Here is a 15,862-nt window from a genome sequence, read left to right as displayed (position 1 = left end):
GTAATGTCTGCGAATACTTCATTTTTTTCAATGGCAAAATCTACAGTAAAATTATTGATTATGTCCTCCAGGTCATTCACACAGAACTGGTCCCACTGCCATCCCATAGGAAACTCCATTTAACATTATTTTTACAATTGTCATTCAAAAGATATTCAAACGTACAATTAAAGTTCACACTTAAATGTTCGCATGTTCGTTCATGACCTGCAAAATATAAAATTCAGAACTAATTTCATGGTATATTTATTATCGTAAATATTATCCTAATTTCACCAAGTATGTTATTTCTATATAGGAGGATATTGCATTTTCTTTGAGTGCTTTACCTCGTCTCGTGAATTGGCTTCAACTTAAAACTCTTTTTTTCTAGGACTCTCTATAAAATATTCTAATATTTACCTAGTAAGGAAGTGTAGTTAATAAAATGGAATGCTGGCTGGGTTAATTGATCTAACATTGTTGAACACTTCTATTGCTTCTTCTGGCAAGTCAGGTCTCTTCCGGTTTCCTAGAATGTATGTTAGTGTCTTTATTCATCCATTACCCACATCCCTGCATAGTTCAAGATGAACGGGAATTTGATGTGTTGCTTTATAGACGTTCATTTTTTGGGGTATTTTTCTATTTCACCAAAGGTCTGTCTTCCCCGGGCAAAATATTTGATTTTGGTGGTAGAGGGTCAATGAACAGAATATGATACAAAGTTTGTCAAAAACAGCTTCCTTGTTGAATCAGGAATGTAATGGCAGAGGTTGAAGGGGGTGATTTGCATGTTGACAAGCATCAGGTAGATCAAAGAGTAGACTGAGCACCACTATGAACTCGTTTCAGGGGAAATGATCGAGATGCCATTCAGAGAAACAATATTAATGCCTTGTTCGCACAATCCTTCTTCCCAGTTCCCTCAAGAAAGAGCAAATCCTCTTGCAGTTTATACATGCAGCTCCAGTGAGCCACTCCACTATCAACCATCACTAGTATACTCTTGTTTTGGAAAATCTAAAGACCATTGCCATCCCCCACTAAGAACATCTAGATGCCAGTCACCTTTTACATGACTATTGGTCAGGCTTCTAACATTATTGTTGCAAATCCTTCAAGGATTCAAATTTGTAGATGAACTTCTTCTTGTAAATATGAGCAAGCCCTACCTTCAGGTCTCCCTCAATATCTCAGCAGGCTTTCAACGCTTTTGGTAACCAAGTCCTCATTCACATCCTCTCACTACATATAGTATTAAACAAAACTGTATGGTGTTGTTTTGTGTCTCCTATCTGCATGATTGCTTACTGTATGTTCAGGTAAACTCATTCTGCTCCCATCATTTGGCAGCGACCTACAGATGCCCCCAATGGTCCATTGCCGCTGGAGTCCTCCTCCGTCTGTAGATGGAGCACTTAGAGTCCTCATTTCCAACCATTTGATCAAGACTAATTAGTATTCATTTGATAGTTAACTATACCTCATAGTCTCCACAAAGACACAGACCATCTCAGTTCTCCATCATCCAAACCACTCCAGAGAATATATCACTTGAATTGTTGGGGAGGGCACAAAACCAAATGGGAGCGAGTGCAGCATCTTTTATGCATTGGTCTTTTCTTAATGGCAATATAAGCATGATGTTTGATAAAAATAATAAAAGAACATATTAAAAAAATATATATATGTTACCTAAACATGGATATCAAGTGCCTACCTGAATTCTACCCGCAACTCTGCCCAAATGCCAAATTCATTGGCTTTCTCAGTGATTTGGATCTATGCTTCAAAACTCACTCAAAGTAAATCCTGGAGAGGATGGTACTAACTGTCTCTCCTGCTCAAGTTCAAACCGTACCTCCCTGAAGCATATTTCAAAAGTACTATGAAAGTGTAGGTCCTCCCAGCTGGAAGACGGATATGTGTTGTTCACTGGAGTTTCACCTCTAGCACAAATAGTGCGTGCCCTCCAAACAGCTGTCCATTCAAGCTCATACCCCTCCTAACAGACTTACACAGTGTGCCACTTCAATCTGCATATTCTTTAATGCCTGCTGTCCCGCATACAAAGCATAATATATACACACACACACACCCCATCATTCTTGCCCCATCACTCCTGCAGTTCATGACAGAGATAACAATACATCTCTTTAAGGAGCATCTAATGAATTGATAAGAGCCAGGATCATACGCAATCCTCCTTTCTCTCTCTTACAACTATTTACTTGATCTTAAACTAGTCCTCGTGCCCACCCATCTGATACCCTATAGGATAGCTCCCTATTTCTTTCAAATGGGTTTGCATCATATAGAAACCTACTCCTACACACACAAACGTTAGTGAAGCCCTAGAGCTGATTGAATCAGGCCTATGACTTTATCCCAAAAAAAGCATGTCTCCTGCTGCCATAATAGCTTTAAAGAAAAGGTCAGTGCAACATTATTAATATTTTAAATGAAGCATGAGATCTAGTTGGTATGGTAAAATGGTTTATTATTTTTTAGAAACATCATTCATTACTTTCCCTGTGTTCTTTTTTTTAAAGCATTGATGCAGCTTCAATATGAAGATTCCGCTAACTCGAATAGCCGCCCCAGTAAGGAGACCAGTTTGACTGAAGCCATCTTCAGAGTGTTGTCCTATTGCACTTTATCGCCCAGGTCCCTCTGTACTGTTCTTGAAAGATGCTTTGAGGAACATCAGCTGTGGAGCCTCTTAAGCAAAATGTCAGGTATGTACATAGTCGGTATAATTCCTGATATGTAATTGAAAGCCAAGGACACTTTTTCACCATCTTCACAAAAGTGAATAATAATAGATGAACGTGATTCTATCACTGTTTTGATTGTCTATTTTGAAATGAATTAATATGTTAAATGTCAATAACATTCACCACCTCCCTTTTTCATACTTTCAAATAACATGATGGGGCTTTGAGTGTTATTTTTAACACCATACTTGTGACCCTGTCACTGGCTTACCTTATTGAATCTTTTAGTATCCAGGTGTGTCATACGCAAATGACACCCGATTCTACTGACCTATGACAATAACACATCAGAAGTCAGGACAAAATATAGTACATGCATAGGAGCAGTAATGTTGCGGCTTCAGACCAATTTACTCCAATGCAACCTAGAGAAAACAGGTATTATTGTGTGGTGCCAAACCCCTACCCGGCTGGTTAGGATTTGACCCTAAAGCTGCACTTCTCTGCCTCCACCTACAAAGATTGCTAAGAATCTAGGGGTGCTCATAGACACACATCTTTCCTTCAGAGCCCAGATTACAGCAGTGGTTAAGACATCCTGCTGGATTTTGAGGATGCTGAGGAAATTGAGTTTTGCTTTTCACTAACATCAAAATATAGAATACTATGGACCATGGTCCATATATACAAATATACTGGTAGCAAAAAGTGGTTGTAAATTGCGTACCAACTTTTTGGTCACACGCTGACGGTTGCGTCGGTGTAAAGGAAAGAGTATTCACAGCGGAATACGAAGGACTCATTCAAGGAAACAGTGAGTTATTTTGGTGCATATAGAAGTTTCTGGCATGCACGATGGAAAGTCCGCCTCTGTGAAGGAGAGGTGGCTTCACTTCATGTGTTGGACACACGTAGAGGCGTAACTGACGTGATCTGTCAGTATAAACTACCGGTACAAACATTTATTTTTTGTACCATTGCCCTTGTCCTGTAGAGGCCAAGAAGAACATCTAAGGCTGAAACGCGTCCGCGTCGACATCTATTAAGGAGGAGTCCGTAGTATATTCATAAAGAGTGGTTTAATATTTTTTTGCTGACATAATAATAGCGAAACAAAATAAACCCTTTTGCCTTATGTGTTAACCTAGACTGCCTCTTAGTGTATCACCCAGACCAAAGGGTGGACACAAGTATTAATTATTATGGGTATTGGCAACGTTAGTTGTTTGTATAATTTTTTTATATATCTTTTTCACATGTTATTTTGTTTGTAATCATATGTTGTTGATTGACTAGGTGCCATTGTATATGTGTGTCTCTATTAATGAAATTACATGTGTTTGAAGGATAAAAACCTGTGAGAGGGTAATTGAATGTGCTCTACTCAGAAATAAAAAACTTTATATTAATTCCTCCATACCAATCTCTGTTTATATAAGATGTCACTAACAACAGCTATAGTTAATCTAGGCTATACTCTGGTATGCTGGTTCTGTTGGTCTGCCAGCTCCAGACAATACCGAAAGCTATGGTCTTCTAGCCTATAGTGCTGGGAGGTTGGGAATAATCCTCCTGCCTCCTGACTGCTCTGCACTTGTTACGGGTGGCAAGCTGTGACATTTGTGTTTATCTCGTACATTACCTTTTTCTGCTTATTTTAGCTCCAATCTAATGCTCTTAGGACACCATACCAAGAACGCTGAGATCAAACTCTCATTTTTATTTCTTCAAACAATTGGGTTTCGTTGAGCTTTGACATTGGTCCTTACAACAGGGTAATGAAGAGAACTAGAAGCATCCATCAGGTACATTATAGATGCAGTAGATAAAGCACCAGTATAAATGTTTGAATGATTTCATAACCAGAATATTAGAAATAATAACAATGACCATCAGAATGCCTGTTTTATAATGTGTCTGTTATTATATTAGCTGGGCAGGAAAAAATACTGGCTTATCATGGAGCAAGGAAGAGGAATCTATGAACCACTTGTTACTATGTGATGCAATATCTTGGTGTGTAGGTTCACCATGTGCCCTGGAATGATGATGAGACCCAATGGAGGATGCCTTGTAGAGCCTCTGCCAAATGACATGGAAGACTAGGATAGGGGAGGAGTTTATAAAGAAGTAACCAGGGAACGGCACAAGTAGTGATGGAAGGATGGTGTCAGTTAACATTAGGGAACCTTGTGGGCCAGGTGCTAGCGTGTAGGGAGGGAGGCGAGCATAGGGACAGCCTTTGGAGTGATGGGGCCTCTAGCACACCACGACTCGGCCAAGGAGAAGGGAATAATTCTTGGGGCATTGGTGCTGAAAATCAAAGTGTATACGCTTGGGGGTCTCTGGCGTTGCCAAGGACCACCTTGGGACCCTATTGGGGGTGTTAGATGAGGGTATATAAAGATTCAGGAATTTAGGGAGAGTAAGGAATGGGTTCCTCAGCAGTCAGTTCCTTAAACTCTATGAGCATAGTGTCCCATTGCTGCTGCTATAGGCGTCCATGAATGAGACAGGCCTCTGCCCAGAGTAATGTTGAGCTTTCAGCTTCTCCCCTGCAGAGTAGCACCTGGCTTCACCGGGGTAGATCTAGAGGATGTGGGGCCCTCCAGTGCATAGTTGAGAGGCGCAAGACCAGCAGGAGAGCGAGGTTGGTGAAGCATGCCCACACCTTGTGGTTCTTTCTCAGTGGGAGGATACCTAGAGCAGTGGCCTCCCTGGAGTTCAATGTGTCGAGTTCTGTGACTGTATCTAGTAAATTGTGTATGGAGTGACAGGAGCTGGCTTTCCTTGGGCAGGATCAGAGCAAATGTTAAAGGTCGACTGCCGGAACAGAGCCTCTGGGGCAGGTAAGATTTGCCATAGGAAACATATGGTTTAGACGAGAGGGTGTGAGTTATGACCTGTGGAGAATCATATATTGGATGTTTTTAAACCTTGTGTTCATGGAGACAGTTTGGGGGGGACCATTCGGTATCCAAGTCCTCTTCCCAAATGTGGCAAAGGTGCAAAAGTGGCAGCCCTGTTACCTTTGTATAACCAGATAAAATGATCTTGGACCCCACCCATAATGCACAAGGTGTGTTTCACTGCAGGAGTAGGCAGTTCAGCTTTGAACTCTTCCCATAGGGATCAAAATGTTGCTATTAACTACCCATGTATTAGCAACTGTCCCAGGGTAGGATTTGTTCTTGGTGGAGTTGTTTAAACGTAAGGATCAAGGTGTCGTGAAAGAGGTCACCCACAGTTTTGAAGGAACGTGTGTGTCATTCTGTCAGTTGTGAAAGAACCTAAGGGTCCTGGGAGTCCCTGGAGGGGAATGTTAGGGGAGTAGGGGGTTGCCTTTTTTGTCAGCTGGAAGATCCTGGCTAAGCATTTTCTGGCGATCCACCCATGTAGGGTCCATGACTGAGGTCTTTGTATCTTAATTTGGGGTGGAGGTGCTGACATATAATGTGCAGGGGCAGTAGGCCCTCCCCTGCACTTGTCTCATATGGTTTGGTGCCCGCTAACTAGCAGGACACCTATTGGAGCAGTTCGCTAGATAGTAAAATTTCGAATGAGGGTGCCCTTACCCCTCCCTGATTCACCTGCAATTGGACCTTATGCAGAGCTACCCGCTGCCTCCCCTATTCCACAGGAGGTCCCCCAGCAACTGACCCAGGTCTCGGAAGAAGCACCGGTGTGGGCACACTGGCACCTTTGTGAATTATTAGAGGAGGCGGGAAGGACAGTCATTTTAGAGAGCGCTTTTTGCATGTGAGGGCAAGGAGTAGTAATTGCCAAAATTGCATTTGGGACTTGAATGCTGTGAAAACATGTGTCAAGTTGCCCTTTCCTTTGAAAGTGATACAGTCGGACCCCTGGGTACTGGACAGCTGCTTTCTTCCAAGTTAATGTAGTATCGCCTAGGCAAATTGCCTGGGAGGTGGTGTCAAAGATGCATGATTTCCCCCAGTCTACGCAGAAGCCAGCTCCTTCCTCAAAGGCCCTAAAGGTCGCTGATAGCAAGGTTGTATCTGCAGAGGCATCCCGAATGTATAGTAGCAGGTCGTCCGCATAGAGTGACACTGCGCATATAGTTCCATCCAGGGGGATCCCCAACTGATGGCCATCTAAGCGAAGGCAATGGACCAATGACTCCATGGCAGTGGAGAATAACATGGATGAGAGGGGGCATCCCAAACGTGTTCCTTGCCTACTGGAAAGGGGGAGAAATCAAGAGGCCAATATGAAGCCCTGGATGACTGGTTCGTGTATAACAGCTTTGTGTATGCTAGTAGGCGCTTGCCTAACCCTTCTACCTTTTGAACCTCAAAGAGGGATTCCCAGGACAGGGAATCAAAGGCCTTCTCGAGGTCCAGTATGAGACTTGTTGCCTGTGGGTATCTTAGTGAGGCCTGGTCCATCATATTGAAGAGTTGCCTGATGATGTTAGATGTGCTGCAGTCCAGCACAAAACCGGTTGGGATGAACAAGAGCAGGGAGTACCTGGATATATCGATCCGCGAGGGTCTTGGCAAGAATCTCGTAGTCTGCAACCAATATGGCCAATTGACGGTAGGATGATAAATTAGTGGAGTCCCTGTCTGATTTGAGCAGGGATACAAGTAGAGACTCTTGGAGGGAGGCGGGAAGCATGTCTCTGGTGAGAGCCTTGTTAAATATTTCGACTAATTTAGGGGCAAGGATAGTGGAGAACCGAACATAGTATTCTATTGGAAGCCCATCAACTCCTGGGATCTCATTACTAGCCAAGTCATGTATTGCCTTCTTAACCTCGGTCACAGTTATTAGTTCGTCCAGATCCTCTAGCTCGAGGGTACTAACAGCGGGTACAGGAAGGGGGCTACAATGCAACTAATTACTTCAATTGGTGTAGCGGGTGGTGCCCTATATAGCTCGGCATAAAATGAGGTATGTTGTTTAATGCAGTCACTACGTCATCAGCGTCTTGGAAGGCCCTAGCCAGCTCCGACTGCGCCTCCGAAACAGCTGTAGCGGCGTGCGTGCCAATCACTCATCAAATTAAAGCATTCCCCAGGGCCTGAGCTCCCCCCCCCCTTCATTGACTGGGGAGGGGAACCAATGCTGCCTCCACTTCGGTCCTCTGCACCGTTGGAGTCCTGAGGGTCTTCACGTGCGGTAGGGGATGGCGCACTGAATTTCTGAGAGAGGCTGTAGGCCAGGTTGGGCCCTTTGCTGGCCAGACCTGACGGTGTGGCTGGGCCTGGAGGATCGTTCACGTGCAGCAATGCCAGTCCAGAGCAAAGATGTCAATGAGCGTGATGCTAGAGCTCCTGGGATCACATGCCTCTAACTCCTGCATCCCCATGAAGACCCTTCCTTGTGCTGGTCGCACGCCTAAATGGGCCTGTTGCAGTCCCCACAAAAGTTCCTTGATCTGGGCTGGGTCACCACTATCTCCCAGCTCCTGAGACAGGTAAATTAATTTGTGCACCCTTACTGGCGTGGCAGCCTATGCGTTGATCTCGCCCCGAATCGGGCCGTCCTCTGGGGTCCAGGCACATCCCCCCTCGAGCAGCCCACCCTACCAGATGGGGGTGGATAAACCGACAGCCAGGACATTCTGCTCTAGTGGGGTCTTGAGAGCCCTGTAGGCCAAAGGTACTGGTCCGCTAAGTGCTTGGTGAAGGCTGCAGGACAGGCATGGCCCCCCAGTTACATAGGCTGCAGGATGTAGGGTGCGCCCTTGGCGGGGTCCGCCGCCTACCTTCTGATGCCTTTACTGCATCGGATGGGGTCTCATTGTCATGGCTCAGCATGTTCAGCGGACCTCCCAGGTCAGGGCACACTTTGGAAAGGTCCAAGACGTTTTACCCGGCTGCTGCCAACGCGCGTGCTGTACTGCGCCCTCTGGGAATGTGCTTTGCCGTTGGGAGGCGGGGGGATTGTATTGATGTCCTCCCTTCTTGTGGAGGGCCAACTGTGTAGGCAGTCCGTCTAACGTGATGAGTTGTAAGGCTGCGCTTCCAGGTCCCGATGAGGGTGGCTCCGTGGGTTTCAGCAGTCTCTGGCCATGTCCCTGGTGCAGCCTGACAGCTCCCGTCCATTCTTCTTTTTACTTCAGTCCTGTTTCAGGGTGACCTCTGGCTCCCTGTGCCGTTGTTTAAGGCAGGATGCTGCAGGATCACACAGTCTGATAGCCGGAGCTCAGCTAGCCAATGTCTGACATCTTCAGCTGGCTAACCACGCCCGATGCCCTTCCTCATAACTTGTTGTCAAGTGAAATATCTCTTAGGTGCACTGCGTCTCACATTTCATCCTACTTCCACTGACTCTAGGGAAATGCCTTTTGGGCTAAACTGCTAATGGACTCCATCTTGCCTGTACGCATTTCTTTTTTAGCAAATGATAATTTGCTTGCCTACTTTCTAGTCTGTGGGTTCTAAATATCATCCTTGTTTAGCACAATTGGTTTCATTTTCCTTATTCACTTGAAGTGTTCCTCTGCTCTCTTTAAGGGTGTATCATGTCACTTTACAGGACCATGAATAAAAGCTGAATTAAAATTAAGCAGACGGTACTAAGAAATATTGTGTCTTTCTTTTTATGTCTGGAAGTGTTTCTCCTGTGGTGCACCTGAGATTTATTGTGATGCAGCAGAGATTTCTGACAATACCAGTGTCTTTTCTTATGCTTTATTCTCAGATAGCTCTACACTAACCTTCATTGCAGATTACTAGGGTAAGGTCAGTTCAGAATTATAGGCTGCACTGGATCCTGATTTAGAGTTCAGTGCTATCTGAAATTCTTCATTTCTTAAACAAATGCAGAGGAGTTTTAATTAGTGCCATATCCTCTATCGAAAGATGAATATGGTGGTGGAGATGTCCCTATTATATTCTTCTCCAGAAGCAGAGCTTCCTCTTGTAATTGGCAAATTCAGTGGTGAGTGGCTATCTGGTCAGATATGCAAAGGTTCTCTTTAAATCACTTGAAGCAGACAACCTGTTTAAAGCTGCTGTGTTCAGGCCAAGCTGAAGCTGAAGATTGTAGAAACAATGGAGAAAGTCTGCTTCACTAGGCCATTCTGCCGATCTCTTTAATAGCCTCATGGCCACCACCCTATGTGAAAACAGATTCTTCTAATCGGTCACTGATCTGCTAAGATAGCAGCAAATACATTACAGTTAGGACACCCATTCCGACTCCGTCCCCCTTAAATTGGTCAGCAGAGAACTACACACATACTATAGGAGGCAAAGGAACTCCTGGGATTCAGTGTACACTAGAAGATGAGTGACACAGGCAAGCCTATCGGAGGGAAACACGTTTGCCCGGGCTGGCATACAGTGCAACCTGGGGGCCGATACTAGCACACACCCAGACGTAACATAGTGCCAAGAAAGTAAGAAGTGATGACCCCTATGGGGGATGATCCTTATTCCGCATGTAAATTGATTTTATTAAGCGGTGATAATTCCGTGAAAATGCAGGGCATACTTCCGGCATTTAAACTAGAGAGGGAATTTCATTCTCGCACGAGCGCACTCAGCATCGAGATACATGGTGGCGTCACGGAAGATTTCTACGAAGCAAAATAAACACGGAGAGGATTAAATCTGGATGAAATAGGAACCAGATAAACACATTCCGAAATACAGACGCTGCCACACCAGAAACCATTTGCGGTTTGGAATTATCACTGCTTAATAAAATCAATTTATATACGGAATATAGCCTTGAGAAAGTCGCGGGATGACATCCCCACTTTGCGACGAAACACGTGTTGGCTGTAGAGAATTACTGGAAAGATCTGTACGAAATAAAGAAAACAACAAAGAAGAAGGAAGACTATTCTTTTGCGCATTAATTTGTCTATTATTTGTGGAAACACGCTACATACTTATGTTATTTCAAAAATGTTACATGTGCTAAGGATTGTCATTTGTTATAGAAGGCTGGGGCCTATCCTGAGGAGTAGGGTGGTTCTTCTCACCTTATAGCACCATCATATATTGGGTTCTTCGTATTAATATGTGCAAATAGTCTTTGCGGCGCCTTTACCTAAATCCAATACCACTGTCTAGCTTTATGTAGGTTACAATGAGGGCTACTAACTCCTCTGATGGGCGTAAGAGAAGACAGATAGCCTGTGTTAGAGTTTGATCCGGTTGGAACATAGGACTTTGTTAGGTCATGTGGGAGGGAGGGAAACCACACAGGCATGAGAAGATTGTGAGGGGGCAGGATTGTACTGCTACAGAGGACACAAAAGAACAAATATAGGACTCCCATTCAAACTTTATTGCTTAACATAAAGCGCCTGAACTTCCTGTGAAAAAGACAACTAATATGGAGTTACATTTGGGGACATGACTTCAATGTTGTGTTTTCTATAAGAGATTCATTTATTGCATTGAACCAATTTTGCATGTACCACAAATGCGGTCCTAGACAATTTTGGCCCTCGGTCTCTACAAAGATGGCCAGGGTAGCAATCATTGTAAGCAGTGCGTGGACAGTCGATTCAACCAAGGGTCAAAAGGGATAAAAGGGACACTACATAACGGTCCAACTGGCCAGAGATCATATGTCTTTGTTAAACTCTACATCCCAAATACCGCACAAGAATCCTTTGTACTCAGGGCATTGAATGATCTCCTGACAGACATCGGATTTGAGTTAGTCCTGGATGAGGTTTTAGGTCAGCACAGGATCCTGAAAGATCTCTATTGCATCGATAAAGGAAGATTAGGCACACGCGCTTCCTTGAAGTAAATCAAGTTTATTTTGCTAAGTACAAGATTACAGGCAGCCGACCAGAGGCACTACAAAACTCTTCCGGCTCGCAGGCACCAACCGTCCTCCTCTGTCCCGTGGAACTTTCCCTCCTTTGCGTGCCCATAGATCCGCGTGCCAACAGATGAGAGCGCCATGAGCCGGCTGACCAGAGCCTCCTGCCCTCTGTAAAGATGACTAAGACATAATAATCTCACAAGTCATATGCCAGCAAAGGAGCAATGTATGAGAGACAGAAAATGAGTTTTGGGGCCTTGGAGATTGTGGATGCACTTGAAGGACAAACATTGCTCCTACTCCCACACTCACCCAACAAACTAAAGAATTGACTACATATTCATCTCGCACTAGCTGCTCGCTTCCCTTTCCGGGATGGACATCTCAGACATATTGGTAATTTCACACCACACCCATATTGAAATGGCACTAGAGCATAAAAGGGTAACATTAGAGAGGTCCTAAGGAAGAAAGAGGTTGGAAGCCTTTCAAGACACAGTCCACAGAACTACAATATAGGCAGATAAGTTAATCCTTTAAGGTCAAATCTTCCACTGACAGTAAAGTCACTTGGCATGCTTTCAAGGCCACAGTCCGAGGAATAGCCATCAGCATAGAAAGTAGCATAGCCTGGCAAAAACAGTGCTTTCAAAGGCATAAACACATGTCACTAGGTTAAAGAACGCAGATAGCTGGGGCACAATCCCTCTGTAGAAAAGTGGCAGAGAAGGTGGGGAACATCCAGACGTATTTTGAGAGTTGAGGCTGGATGGCCCTGAAAGAAGCGGTGAGGGAGTCCCTGGAGGAACCAATAAGCATATCTGAGATGCAGGAGACCCTAAAATACATGCAGCTAAATACAACACCATTGCTTGCTTCACACCATTTTGTTCCCCAAATGGGACACCTTTCACAACACTCTTTAATGCCTTTACACACCTCAGGCCTCTATCCTCACTGTGTGTGAGGCAGACATAATGTTAATGCCCAAACCTGGAAAGTATCCAGGGGACTGTGCTTCATATAGGTCTATTGCGCTTCTAAACACAGATACAAAGATTTTCATAAAGATCCTAGCAAATAGATTATAAAACGTTATGCTGACCCTGGTCGACCCCAACTGGTCAGTTTGGCTAAACACAAGCAATGAAGTGATAATATTAGGGTTCTAGACAACTGAATGAGAAAAACAGGCAGAAATAAACTTCCAACTGTTAAAAATTGTGGTTATTAAAGTTTTTTACAAACTAGGTTCAGTTTGTATTTCAAATCATACAGATGTGATTATACAGAGAGCAATAGTTTTAGGAACATTGTACCTCAATTTAGAATATAATGTTACCATATTGTAAACAAACAAGGTGACATGGTGAATTATTTGGATCAGGAGGAGGGTAAACAAGGGAAGACATAGCATTTCTTCATAAACAGACGTTCAACAGCCCACCATTTTATTACACAACATCATATGAAAGCAGTTTCTGTGATTTTGTGTTAGCAAAGTTGTGCTTGCTATGTATGTGTGTAACGGAGCCCGGAAATCTTTAGGCTTGTTGTACCGTGCAATTGTGTAGTTATAAAGTTGCGGTTAGTCACTACAATATACTAGATCTGACAGCCATGTTATAATCTTTGGGGAGGGACTGGATTTCTGCTTCATACTCATGCCACTCTCCTTTTAGCCAGAGGCATGTCAATCGATATGAATTGCCTCACATGACTCCGAATGTCCTTGTACACTCGAATGGAGCAATAATGGGTGATGCCTGAATATCTCCATCAGTCATTAAGGAGATTTAAATGAATATTTTGCTGCAGTAGCTATTAACTAGTGGGCATTACTGTGTGAGGTGGAGGACGTTTGCCTCTGGAGCACACCATCTCATACAGTGGGAGTTTGCTGAAAAGCAAAGCCATGGTTCATAAACTTTTGGGGTGTACTGTAGATATGATGCAGGAATTTGAACTGTATCAATTTCAGTCCAGTGGTGTAGCAAGGGGGCATGGTCTTACCTGTGGCCACGTGGGTGACAAAAGCAGGAATTGACCGCCAGCAGCCCTGCTCTTACCCCTGGCCGCGCTGGCTGCAAAAGCAGGAATTGATCGCACCCCGCTTTCACGGCAAGCAAAGGCTGGGACCGCCACGGGTGTTTAAAGGCCTAGCTATGCGACTGTGTTTGTCTACGATTAGAAGATAGAATCCCAGCCTGGGCACAACAGTGCGACCACTGTTTATCCGCAGTAGTATAATAAAGTCAGTTTCCCACCTTGTTCTAGCCTCAGGCACTACGATGGGAGCCTCTGCTTGCATGGTGTTGTAGAGTTCAGTAATGAGATTTTTATTTGAGCAGAGAGTAGTGAGAAATGTTACTGCTTTACAGGCTAAGGGCTTCCGACGAAAGGAAGGTTTGATCATCTTACATAGTGCCCAGAGCCTGAAGTAGAACCGGATGCCTAAAACTGAATGATCAGGCATGTTTGTAATGTGTGAGTATTTAAGTGAAGCTCAATGGAATATGTCTTCAATCCTTGTTACTCTACAGCTGTGCAATCTATGGAGTACCACCATTTACTAGTTATCTGGTGCAAAGGATGTTGATCAATTGATTGTTCTGGAGCATAAACAATAGAGTGTGACATCCTTTTAAACAAAGTATATCCCAAGTTATCTGAGTGCAAGAGACTGAGCTGATCTCTGTTTAACTGTAAGGATGGATTCGGCCAACAATGCAGTTAGTGGTATTGGGTCTGCAGTATCTTGCTTGGTCGCCAAATGAGTCATGTGGAGGGGGATGCTGCCAGTATTAAACAAGTAATAAAGCTCAGAGTCCGGCGCCCCCAAGTCGGCCTGCTCATATGATAGTGTAAGTATCTCCTTTTGGATTCTTGGTTGAATGCCAGCGTGCTCATGTTTATCCTCAGACACCTAAAGAAGTGTTGGTTTAGGGGATTTAGGATATTCTAAAACAGGTATAGCAATTTGGGCAAGATGACAATTTTGCCTACAGGAGACAATGGTAGTCCGTTCCATCGTCTAATTTGGACTGCGAAATTTGACATTGTCACCCCATAGTTTTTCAACATGACTGTTGCTCTGTCATACCTTATCTGGATGCCCAGGTATTTGACAGAGGCCTGGCACAGGGAAGGGGAAAATAGAATGTGTAATGTTGAGCACTAGAGGTTAGCAGAAATATTGTGAATTAATTCCAGGTTATTGTTATCTATGATTTTTGTATATTCACTTATGACTGGGCTGAGGTTTTTGGCAGGGTTGTGTTGGTGTAATGGGATGTCATCAGCATATAAAGTGATAAGGTTTTGGGAAGTGAGATTTAGTCCTCTGTCCTCATTTTGCTGTCTTATCACACGTCAGTGGCTCCAATGATTTGGTGAACAAACAATGAGACATCCTTGACGGGTGCCCTGCCTGATAGGTTTGGTGTCTGAAAGGGGGCCTCCAAGTCATGGTCCAAAGAATGTATTTAAAGCACCCATGCAGCGCATATTATGAGGTGTCAATTTGCCTGGAATTAACCCTGTCTCGTCAAGCAGTTCCAGTTCTGGCAGCAACAGAATTACTAATTTGATCAACATCTTAGCAAACATCTTATCAGTATTAATGAGGGACAGCGATCCGTATGAATTGCATACTGCTTGTGGTTTTACCTGGCTTCAGTAGTGTTATGAGAAGTGTCTTTTGGAGTGAGGGAGGGGGATTCCAAATGTTGCCCCTCTTCTTATGATTGCCAGCACGTGGGAGTATGTTTTATAAAACTCATTAGGTAGTGCATCATTACCTGGAGCTTTAAAGGTAGGCACGCTGCAAATTACTTTTTTAATTTCTTAAAGTGTTATGAGTGCACCAAGGAATTGGTGGCACGCATTGCAAGTCAATCAAATGCAATGAAATACTCAGAATATTCAGTAAGTGCAGGGCACATATAGTGAGGCGAACAGGTTGAAGTAATATGTTGTAAATTCCAAGAGTATGTTCACAATCCCCTCAATGTGCACTATATCATGCTCGACCAAATGTGGCACACAATTTCAGAAAGGGCTCGCTCTCCCCGTATATTCTCTCTCTGACTTGTTTACTCACGTGCTTCACTTCCTGGTCTACCGATTCAGCAAATTCAGTTAGCTTAGATGTCATTTCTACTAGGGTTTTAGTGCCTCCTTGATGTATGTAGATCGTATCTAATGCACAAGCCTTCCCAAGTCTGTCAGGATGGTCTCAGAGAGTTTTCCTTATCCCATGGGGCTTTGCAATGCCCATCCCGGAATAAAAGCTTTCCAGAGCGTGCTTACATAACTCACTGATGATTCTTCAAACCGGAAGTAGTGAGCAGTCTCTGCCTTCACCTCCTCTTTGAGCACAGCGCCTTGAATGCTTTGCC

At 43.9% G+C, this 15,862-nt stretch overlaps 1 protein-coding gene across 3 annotated transcripts in view; it reads left to right on the top strand.

Annotated features, from left to right (window-relative positions):
* KIAA0825 (KIAA0825 ortholog) overlaps positions 1–15,862 on the top strand; it is a 2,097,552-nt gene that overhangs the window by 1,184,916 nt on the left and 896,774 nt on the right. For all 3 annotated transcript variants that reach the window (XM_085632475.1, XM_085632476.1, XM_085632477.1), the window contains exon 15: positions 2,535–2,720. In XM_085632475.1, coding sequence (XP_085488601.1) covers positions 2,535–2,720 — 186 coding nt within the window. The remainder of the gene's footprint in view (positions 1–2,534; positions 2,721–15,862) is intronic.

This window comes from Triturus cristatus, chromosome 2_1 (assembly GCF_964204655.1).
Source record: "Triturus cristatus chromosome 2_1, aTriCri1.1, whole genome shotgun sequence".
Lineage (NCBI taxonomy): Eukaryota > Metazoa > Chordata > Amphibia > Caudata > Salamandridae > Triturus > Triturus cristatus.
This window is presented reverse-complemented; position numbering and strand designations above follow the sequence as displayed.